This window comes from Mytilus californianus, unplaced genomic scaffold, assembly GCF_021869535.1.
Source record: "Mytilus californianus isolate M0D057914Y unplaced genomic scaffold, xbMytCali1.0.p SCAF_13, whole genome shotgun sequence".
Classification (NCBI taxonomy): domain Eukaryota; kingdom Metazoa; phylum Mollusca; class Bivalvia; order Mytilida; family Mytilidae; genus Mytilus; species Mytilus californianus.
The window spans coordinates 34122309-34134461 of NW_026262615.1; the positions used below are offsets into that span (position 1 = coordinate 34122309).

Below are 12153 nucleotides of genomic sequence, written 5' to 3' on the forward strand. Positions count from 1 at the left end.
ATTGTTTTACAATCTAAACTTTAGGTTTAAAAATAGAAATCAAAATTACAAATTGCACATAATGTGGCGTTCGTCTCATGGCAAACCATTGTCCCCTGAAAGGCCCTGACCTGGACTAACGTGTGTGTGGGTGTAAGGTTCTATATACTATTATGATACCTCTATATTATGGCGTATTAACTGTCTTTTCATATATATTCTATCTCAGTTTGATCACTATTTGCAAGAGGGTGCTGCAGGCATGCACAGACTCCGTTCTCAGCTTCAGCTATCAAGAGGACCACTGGTGTTGGTTATGTGCTCATGACTGGGAGAACCTCCTGACTAGAGATACAACACCTATTACTTCTACCACTATGCAGCCACCATCAATTAACTGATTATCATAATAAAAAAAAAATTCATTTGTGAGTTTACCATAGAAAACAAGAAAGGTTTTAACTTCCAAGCTGATACTCAAATGTTACTTAAAATCATGGTAAAATAATACATAATTACATGCCAAAAAGGCAATGCAATTCATTACTATCAATTATATGTAAATGAAAATATGCTCAATCACAAATTACTTTAAATTACTTCCAACTTTGTAATTGATAACAAGATTATATAGGAAATCACTGAAGCATGACTGGAGCGGCCCCCCCCCCCCCCCCCCCCCCCCCCCCCCCCCCCCCCCTTATGAAAAGTTCTGGATCTGCCACTGGAACCTAAGGATGAATTATCTTCTGCAGGGACGAAAAATAGTGCACTACAAAATCCAGTTAAGTTTTTTCTCTTTAAAACATAAAATGCATATATATGAATTTTATTTATCTATACTGCATGACATGGCTTAATTTTTTCCCAGATAAACAGGTTTGTCTGCAAAGTAAATTCTGAGTTGAAAATGCAGTCCTTTTATCCACTAGTCAAAGTAATTATGATGTCTTGATTATTTGGAATAAGGGTCCACATAAACCTTTAGTGGCTTTACAAGCATTTATCAAAGAATGTCAGGGTTCTTTTTTCTGATGATGATATACTTGGATTTCGTCAATAAGTTTTATATGTTCAAATATTTCAAAGAAACAGCTCATTATTCATTTATGGATGTGATAATTACAGCTTACTGGAGAGGTTGGGACTTATTCATTATGTAGGTCACGATAATCCACCTTTCGCGGGGTAAGGACGACAACTCAATTTGGCTAAATCAACTCATAGTCTTTGAAACGTTTTATGATGAGGAAACGTTTAATATATTTCTGAGCTTCCGTTTCAACCTGTTTGTTTACAAGTTTCCAAGCTGTTTATTAATTAACATTCTTAACTAACAAGATAAAATCTGCATAGTAAAGGACATGTATTTTGCATGTAATGTAAATGTAAGCTTTGATAAATCAGTATAATTAAGAAAAAGAAAACATCAGAAAGGTAGCACACAATATAATTGGACCGGTCAACATAGATAAGATAAGATATTTTATTTCCAATTATGGGCCCCAAAGGGCAAAAACATTACAACATTAATAATTTTTCATAATACAATACAAACAATGAGATAAAAAAAAAAGTTTAACGAGAACTATTTAAGTTCTTAAAGAATACGTAGATAAAGAATCTATAGTATGTTTTTTTTTAATACTAATGCATTTTAATTTTTATTGCAAGTGTGGTTGATATAGATAACAAACAAGCAGCCCAAAAAGAAAAATAGATATCCATATATGTATAGTACCCAAAAAGTTGGATCAATTAAACATATAATAATTAGCCAAAAAGAAAGTAGAAATAAAGCATGTCCATGACTCATCCTGTGTCAGCAGCAAATAGGAAAGTATTATGGTTTCCTAAAGGCAGCTGACACCAGGGGGTGATACCTTATAGGCCATAGGCATGTAAAATGTGTGTAAATGTCTCTTTCCTACCTGTATCAAAAGCAAACAAGGAAGCATCATAGGTAACTTGAATGCAGTTGATACCAGGGGACGATGCCTCAAGGATATAAGAGAACATTTGAATAAAAAATATATATTCTAACAATTAATTTTTTTTTTTTAATCAGCTAGTATGTTTGTGATATTCAGATGAATATAATTTTCTATGTCCAATCAAATGTATATACACACATAGATTTCCTTTAACTAATCTTCACTAAGGAAGATGTTTGTATATAAAATTACATATTATTTTAAGTAACTCAACATTTTCTACACTAAATAACCAGATAAATTTGCTTTGACTCCTCATATGATTAAAATAAGAATTATATTTTGCAATACTAGCTAACATACAATTTCTATCATCCTCCAATTTTGTTACATTCAAATAGAAAATGAGCCTCATCTTCGACAGTATTGGAAGAACATTTATTACATATTCTGTTAATTCGGGGAATACCCTGATATTACATAGAGAAAGTGAATGAGCCACAGGCACTTGTTTCTATCCATGGGAAGTCGACTATCCATATATAATAGATATTGTCTTGACCTTAGAATAACGAAAATAATGTTTGATATATTTAAAAGATGTTTTGTTCCTTTCAGCAAATACAACAATAATAATAATAATAATAACAATTCTTTATATAAAGAGGGTTACACAGTAAGCTACAAAACTAATCTTTCCTGAGGCCCTCATGAAATACATTGAAATATAACTAAGAAAGAATTACAAAATAATAAAACAAACACTCACATAAGAAAAAATGAGAAATTGTTATGAACTATACAATTTTAAAAAGGCAGTGACTATTAAGCCGGCCCCGGCAAAATCGCCTCTTAGGTGCTACTTTACTGCCTCCGGCAAAATAGCCTCCTTGGTGCTATTTTGCTGACTCCAGCAAACTGGTGATATATATATAATGTTTTGCATTTTTGCTGGTCTTATTTTAGATTTTTTTTCAGACTATATCTGTATTGTATCTGTATTGGTACATGTAGAATCCTGTTGACATGGTTAAGGCTTTTATACACAGTATGAAATCATTTTTTTATTTAAATCATAGACGTTCGAAAATGGAAGACTACACTTCATACATGTAAAAAAACTTGCAAAATTGTCCGCCATTCAACATCTTGGCTAAAATGAATGTGTTTCCACCTTAAAATGTACTCTGAGTTCAGAAAAACCTGTGTATTTGGAAAAGTTTTAAGGCATAGCAACATTAAAAACTTAACTGGATGTTGCAGTGCACTTTTTTTTCACTCCTACTCCTGCAGGAACAAAAAAAATGTGCACTACAAAATCCAATTAAGTTTTTAATTTTATTTATCAAGGGCATGCTGTGTCATAAAACTTTTAAAGATGCACAGGTTTGTCTGTACTCAGAGTAAATCTTGAGGTGAAAACAGTTATTTTAGCCAAAGGGTCTGCATCAACCTTAAACTTATCAATTTAAACCCAACTTGGTATACACTTTGCACAAACAAGTGCATCCTTATGTAGTGCATAATATTACAAACTACAAGCCTAAAATAACGTTTAACACATAATTGTGTTATTCTCGCTTACATCAAAACATAAACAAACAATTCTAAAAACCTTATCCAACAAGTGTTATGTGTAGTTCATGCACAGTTGCAGCATCTTTCTTAAAAATGCACCAGAAGCACGGCACTGGTTTCGTATTACTTGTAAAGCATTTTGAAGTTGTTTAATTTTACTTTTAGTTTCAAAAGTTATGGGATATTTTTATCATAATTTTAATTAGAATATCAATTATAATATGAATGCATTTTTGCAAAGTGTATTTTCTGAGGCTACATCTCTTTCTATTCGTAATTGATTTACTGAGAAATCTGAATTAAGACCGGCAAAATAGCAAAACTCTATATAAATCGCTATTTTGCAAGCTTTATGTTCTTTTATGAAGACTGTTAACAAAGTCTCCGTAACGATTTACCTCACAGTTACATGGGGTAAATCATGCTAGGAATGATGTTGGGCACTTGATACATATATTGGCAAGATTTTCAACTTGCCAATATTAAGTATATAATATGTATGTGTCAAGATATATACAATTAAATTCTGCAATTACATTGACAAGTTTGGGACCAATTATTTAACTCCAGCTGAAAAGGAACTAAACAAAGGAGGAGGTAGAATAAGAGCCATTATTAAGGTGGTACCAAACACCTTGACTAAAATTAATTTGGCTCGTTTAATTTTCATAAAATTTTGACTAAATAATTACTTTGACCCTTTGAAAAAAATATAAAAATTCAAAAAACCACACACTTTATCAGAAAAATTTCATTGGATATATAGCAGTTTGACAAACACTAATTTTGATCATTGAGAAGCTTAATATTTCCTTAACAATAGAACGTGATCAAAACATTCAGCTAATTTTTACAGAGTTATCTCCCTGTAGTGTTACATACCACCTTAATACTGTTAATTCAGAAATTATTGCATGGTTTTTATTAATGTGAATAATGCGACTGGGTGAGTATCGCAATAATAAGAACTCTCATTTTGATAACTGAAACACAGACTTTATGCAGATTTTTTTGTAATCGTAATAATTAAACTCGCAATTTTGTCCATTCGTGAAAAATCACAATAATAAATGCATGCAATAATTTCTGAATTTTCAGTAATAGGCCCCTGAAATTGCAAGAATAGTAAATGTAATGCAAGCAATTTAAAATTATGTAAATTTTATTGATAAAAAAAGGAAAACAATAAAAAAAATATTGATAAATTAACAGGTTGATATAATCTGCACACTTTAATCCAGCACTTGTGCTGTCACTATAAGAATGTTATAAACTTTTCGAAATTTACATACTGTATATGACCTTAAATGACAATTTTATACATATTTTTTGGTCAAATACAATTTTATGAGCTTAACCCGAAAAGATATTTTACAATCATTAACTTGAAGTAACGATTTGGTAGCAAAATTATTTTGGGGGGTAATACTAACTAGTTTTAAAGCTGTTGCTCATATCTAAATATAAGTCGGATGATCACTAAATGTCAGAAGTTTAAAGCCCTTATGCCATGTATGCCAATCTGTAAGACAAAAATTTAAAAATATAGATACTGATGTCAAATAGACTGATGTCTGTTGAACCATTTGAAGGATGTTATTTGGCAAATTTATAATACTTTTTTTGATTTTTGAATTCAAGAAGCCAAAAGAGTGGCCCTATCATAACTTCTGCTTTCTGGAATCACACCATACTGTGTTTTGGTTAATTTTCTAAGCACTGCATCACAACCATAAACTAACCAATGAGACAACTCAATTGATGTTTACCCTGTGTGAAACAATGGCAGATTCATACATTTTTTTGCCAAAGGGATGTTTTGAACTTTTTTAGGCATAATTAATTGACAAAAATTCTATTTATTTAATATAAGAATAAGGAGATGTGGTAGTTTGGTCTATGTCTGTGAAGTATGTTTTATAAAACAATAGTCTTTTAGGGTCATGACATATATGTTAAATAAAGGATTTATCAAATTTACAAAAGACACCTAAATACAAACAACTTTAAAAACCAACAATTTTCAATCAAATTTAGGCTGAGTAACCATAGTTTGTGTCTTTGAGAATAAAAACGGGGAAACATGAATGAAAGTTACAAGATAAGGAAAAGTTGAGCTGCTGCCCAAATGTGAAAGGCTTCCAATATCTGTCAATGCTGTTGAAATTACTTTTAGAAAAGAAACTATATTTGTCATATTGTCTTTTATGAGTGGCCTTTTTATAATTTTCTAAGCAATGAATTCTAATCAATAAAGTTGAGAATGGAAACTTGGAATGTGTCAAAGAGACAACAACCCGACCAAGGAGCATATAACAGCCCAAGGCCACCATTAAGTCTTCAACATAGTGAGAAAATCCTGCTCCTGGAGGCAGGCTTCAAATTATAAAATTTATTTCAAAATCTATAAACATTAGAAATATCAGTTTAGAAACTATCTTAATCTTGATAATGACAAGTGAAGATTAAGATCTAATTAATTTATATTGTTTAGTCTGTATATTTACCAGGTGAAAAAGGAAAAAAGAGATGCAGATTAAATTTATCAAATAGAGTTATCCTACTTTTTTTTTGTTCTCTCCTCCTCCTCCTCTTATATGTTCAATCAGTTTGAATGTTTGCATTGCTTGTGATGAATGTTTGCAAAGGAGTGAGGTCAAGTAGGTTTAGATTTGGAATGACCTCTCAAATATGCAAATCTTGTGTTGAAATGTCAGTTTTAGTCAAATTTTCAATAGTTCTTAACAGTTTTAACAAAATTTACTTTGGCATCCACCCCTGATTCAGAACGTTTTATGTGTTTAGGGATTCAATATCATTATTGGCAACTTTTGTCTACAGAACAATTTGGATCCTAGGTTGCAGCCAGGGGTTTCCTCAAAATTTTAGGTCCAACAAATGCAAGAAATAATTGTTTTTTTCACAATATATCAAAAATTTGCTGACTTTGAAGTCTAGAATGTGCTCTAGTTAAGAGATTTGACTTACCCAGTAGTAAAGCTTTTAAGAACCAAATTATGGCAATTTTGAAATTTTATGATAAAGTTGAAATTCAAGGCCATATTTGGCCTAAAGTGAAACTTGTCCTTTGCCAAATATTTCTCAGTAAGCAAGTAAAGATCAACTGCCGAAAATGTATAAAATTAATTGTTTTCTTCTACTGAGATTTTCTTGTCTGTTTCCTTGTAATGTCAATACAATTTTGTCAATGACATAGCTAGACATGAAGAAAAACTATGGATGTATAGAATTCAATTTTTAGTACATTGTGAATTAAAATTTGTATGTGACATCTGGCTGTGAGAGTTGCATAGGGGTTTTCAACATGGGAAAAAAAAGATACCAATGGGAAAATCAAATCTCATTAGTCAAAGATAGGCTGAGAAAATCATGACAACAATTGAAAAACAATGGTCTACAAAGCAATACAGAAAAAAAAACTAAACAACATGAACCCATAAAAAACCCAAAGTTGGAAACAGGTGCTCTGGAAGGGTAAGCATATCCTCTACATCAGGCATCAGTTCTGTTGCACATTGTAACCTCAAGTACAAAGTCAGAGCTTAGTCCGTGAAATATAAGTGTGATGTTATTGAGAACTCAAAATAATTTTCAGGCTTAACTATTTGCATTAAACAGCAAATATTTGAAATTTTTTGGAAAAAAATAAGTGGAATAAAAATTGGCAAACAAGCAAGGACATAATACTAGACATTGCATTAAAATTATAATATGATTTGATTTTTTCAGGAAATGATTGAATGGGTTCCCAACCATCTAGTTTGCCATCAAACAGGCATCTCAAAGGATTTGTTGTAACGAAACAACTCAGCGCTCGTCGTAAAATAAATTCCTCCACTCTTTCAAAAAAATTTTCCTATTCAGAAATTTTAACTCTTGTTGAATACGATGCTCATGATTTCTTTGATAAAAGTGCTTATGTCAAAGACAAACTTATTAAAAGACCTCATTCAGAGAAAATTATAAGTTTAAGTGAAATCACCGATTTGACTGAATCTGAAGCCAGCCATCCAAAAAAATTGAACTCATTTCCAACAGTAGTTTCAAAACCAAACAATACTAAGAAAGCAAGTATCTTAAAAGAAAATGGTTCAAGTCAAATCTATCCACTTCCAAAAATAGTTACTGTCAATGAAAAAGATAAACATATTAAAGATGCTACAAATAAGTCAACTTGTATAAGTAGGAACCACGGAAAAGATATGGAAGAAACTACAGATTTTGACCATTTGAATCATGGGGTCCATAAAAATGACCCTTACGTACAGAAGTCAGATATACATCCTCAAACAACATCAAATGAACATAAATCTGCTACAAAAAGTGGAGAAAACAAAATGGATGCCAAACAGGAAGTAAAAGAAGATAATGAAAATATCAATGAGGAAATCGTTGTTATTGATAGTGTACCAGAAGACGTTTTTGAACAGCAAAAAAGAGAAAAAAGGGAAAAAATTATAAAAGCTATAAAAGATATTTCAAAATGTCAAAATGAAAGAACTACAGAGGGACATTATACAGATACTCTAAGGGCAGACATTTTGGAGATGTACCAATTTTATTTTTCATTCAAAAATTATTCTTTTGAAAGACGTGTCCGATTCCGTCATGAAGTTTTAGAAGACATCCTGAAGGCAGAGGACAATATTATCATTACATTTTGTAGATTAAGTCAGGAAATAATGAAAAATGGTTACCGAAACTCAGAAGGAAAATCAGTCGTAGGATTATTCAAACCATTAAGGAATATGTTAGGATTTTTAATGAATTTTTCTGACTTAATGAACCCTATAGTCTGCAAGACAATTCTGGATCAGACTGAGTTTATGAATACATTGATACAAAAACTGAATGAGCTGGCAACACCCCATTTGAATAAAGATTTGAAGGTAATTAATGTTACTAACTATTATGTTATTATACCATGGATGTGGTAAAATGGTTATCTGTTATAATATTCGGTTGTAATTGATTACAATGTTCCAAGTAATCAACAGTATTCTGTAATCATCCATATTTTTTATTACATGTAATCATAGTTTATTCTTTTACAGCCAAAATTACCATGTAATCATTGATTACTTTTTGATCACATTTCCATTACTTCAGTAATAGAGTTGGAATAGGACCTAGTTTCAATGAACATATCCTTCAGTTTATGGTTCAGATAAAATAGAATGTATAAATATGACTTGCAAGTATTTCAAATGTCTAACTAGTTTTTGTCTCAAAGCTGCATTATGTTCAACCAGATTTTCTGACAAATTTTACTGTATTCCAGCTTCTTGAAAAAATGACTTACAATGCTTGAAAATAGTCTAAGACCTAAAGAACTTCAGACCTTTTATATGAAAAATGATTATACTTTCTGTCTAGGAGTAGGAGTGAGGTCAAATATTACAATCACCATGACAGTCTTCTTCCGTTCATCCAGTAACATTTCTTTATTTAAGATATGAATTCAGATTTACTTCATTATGAGTACATGTAATAGGGTGGAACCTTAACTCTTATGAAAGGGTAACAGACGCAGATCTACATTATTTTATCTACCCTATTCTTACATGTATGTTTTATATACCATTGAGCAATCTTTGTAAGGGGAGATAACGTATGCACACATTTACACTATTTCAAACAAAATATTGCCTGTCATATGTTCAGGAAGCCACCAACCTCTGTAATTTGTTTGTTTAAATTTGATGTTTTTATTTTTTTGTTGGTTAATGACTTTTATGGACAAGGAACAAGTAAATGATTTGAATATCCAGGTATGAAAATCTGGATTTTAAAACCTATTACCTCTTCAGGCATTTTTTTTTTTGCAAGTTGCACTATGCATTTCAGTTTTAATGCACTATGTTGTGTCAGTTTGCTTTACAGCTATATTGTTCTATGATTTTCAGGAAAATGATACCATTTTACTTGGTCTTTATATGGGAATTTCTCATAATATTGCACAAAAGGAGGAACTAACTGGAGGATTTAGAGAAGTTGGTATTGTAGAAGCAGTCAAACCCTATTTGAACTCATACCAAGAAAGAAAACAACTGACAAGCTTGGCAATTTTAGCAAATGTTATTAATGAAGAAGAGAGTGAAATTTTAAAAAGCAATGAAGGTTTGATAACATTTACCATCAAGAGCCTTAAAAGAGGAATGAATGACAAAATGCGGAGAAATGGAATTGGTTGGTCAGTTCGAGAAACTGTTAGGAGTAAGTAGTAAAAAAGATGATGCCATGTTACTTTGTACAAAGAAAATAAAAAAAAGAGTTTTAGAAAAATCATAAAATTTATGAAAATAATTTATTATTTCAAAATTGCAGATATATGTATACCAACTAAAATGGCCTTTTAGAGGAATTAAAATTTGTGCTGCATAATGTTATAATATGAAAATTTATTCTTATCTCCACAGAATGAGTATTGAATATAAATTGAAGTTTGATTTTATAGCAATCAGAATGGTGGCGAAGAATGACAATAACAAAACAACAGTGTATACATGTGGAGCAGTTCCACTATTAGTTGAGCTAGCTAATCAACCCGGAGATGCAGACGAACAGAGAGGTAGGTTGTCTTATACTGTGGATTCATTTATTTTCATGGATACCAATTTTGGTGGATTGAGCAAAAATTGTATTTTCGTGGATATTTGATTTCGTTGTTTTGACATCATTTTAATTGGTGGATTACCTAAACCGACAAAATCCATGAAAGTTGGTATACGAATAATAATGAATCAACAGTATGTTACAGGGATAGATAGTTTGACTTTGTACTTCGGTTAGTTTTTAAAAACATGGTCCCCTACATATAAAACATTGCAATATAATCAAGCTGATGATATAGTCGATTAAAATTATTCCAAATGGTGTGTGTTTATAAAGTTAATAATGCTACCAAATATCTTGGAAATATATTTATTTTCTAGTATTAACAAAATTATGACAAAAAAAAGAGGTGAAAATTTTCGGAATGCAGCACATATTTGTGATGTTAAAAAAAAGCCTTTTAAAAAAGACAGCAAAATGTTATATGGAGGTATGTACTCACAGTAACTGAAAATTCTTTATTATTCTAGAGTTACCAATTTTCGTGGATTTCGTGGTAAAGGTGAACCACAAATTTTTTTTTTTTTAAATTCAAATACAATTTATTTCCAATATCCTGTTACAATTACCTTAGTTAAACCCAGGAGAGCATACTTAGGGTCTCTGTATTACATTCTCACTTCTGTCCAGAGAAAACAGGCGAAATAAATGTCCACTTTACTTATAAAATTACATATTGCAGTTTTCTTGTATCAAATTAACACAAAGTCAAACACACCCAACATAATACATTAAATCGATCACACTAGATCTGTAAACAGTGATACCTGTCTACAACATGTAAGTTTTTAATCATTTTATATACATTGCTCTATTTTTTTATATATAAACCATGTAAATGTAGTAAGAAGGTAGACATAATCACCTTTTTTTTATCAATTGAATGTATCGATATGTTAACTTCAAAAGTAAAAGTACATACATGAACCACAAATTTAATTGTTTAACCAAGTTCAAGTTTTCTGCACTAGGCTTATTGGGTATGAAGACTTTGGCAACAGCATGAAATTAAATATCCACAAAAATACAATTTTTCTTCAATCCATGAAAATTGGTATACACAGAAATAAATGAATCTACTGTACCTTACATTTTTATCTATGTTAAAACATTGATGTCTTGTTCTTATTTTATTATATATTATTATTAAAGGTTATTTTAGGAGCTGGTTTTTCAAAATATTGTTATTTAAGTATAATTTTTTTATATAATATACATGTATATCCGAATCATATGTTAAAATCATAAAATAGATGATAACAATACTGTACAGTTAAGCTATGAATACATTGATTATAGACTTTAGCAAAGAATAAAAAGATTATGCATGATAAGAAAACCAGGGTCAACGCTTGCTGAGGTACCAACATCTCAACCCTCACTTAAAGAATGATTATTAGCACTTACATAAATAAAAAACAACACAATACAAATGATCAAATCTTGTGAATTGATGAAGAAGAGACACATAAAGGTAACAAACAAAAAATGAGTGAATTGCATGAACTTCAAAAGGAGCATAAGCATCTCGTGCTGCACATGCATCACCCGCCATGAGAATCCACACTCAGTCAAAATGTCACAATCAGGAATAGGACACAAGGTCCGAGTACACAGTTATTTCGTAGTGCATTTCTTTTAGACAATAAATGGAAATTAAAAAAATCCCACCTGCGCTTTCTCAATAATATTTTTACAGTGTGTTGTACTACTTTTGGGACAAATTATATCAGAATTATAGAAAACTTCATCGGCTCTAACTCAAAATATGGACAATTTCATGCTAAGGGGGTCTTCAAATCTTTTGACAGCTTCCGATGTGCTAATTTTTAACATTTTTCAGCTGGACCAAATCACTACTTTACTTTAAAATTCATGACCCAAATTTTTTTACAGTGTCATTTCACCCCCCTACTTACTATTTGAGTCATAAAACATGGAGAAATAAATTCGGAAGGGGTATAAAAAAAATCGACAAGTAACACACTGTCCACACTAGGGACTATATTCGTGGACAACGAAAATC

The 12153-nt window shown here is 31.0% G+C and overlaps 1 protein-coding gene across 2 annotated transcripts in view; it reads left to right on the forward strand.

The window, feature by feature from the left end:
- The first annotated feature begins 1250 nt into the window (after positions 1-1250).
- The window catches only part of LOC127723543 (uncharacterized), a 225765-nt gene continuing 214862 nt past the window's right edge, over positions 1251-12153 (forward strand). For both annotated transcript variants that reach the window (XM_052230195.1, XM_052230194.1), the window contains exons 1-4: positions 1251-1367; positions 7242-8401; positions 9419-9728; positions 9970-10083. In XM_052230195.1, the coding sequence (XP_052086155.1) occupies positions 7253-8401; positions 9419-9728; positions 9970-10083 (1573 nt within the window). In that variant the 5' untranslated portion in view covers positions 1251-1367; positions 7242-7252. The remainder of the gene's footprint in view (positions 1368-7241; positions 8402-9418; positions 9729-9969; positions 10084-12153) is intronic.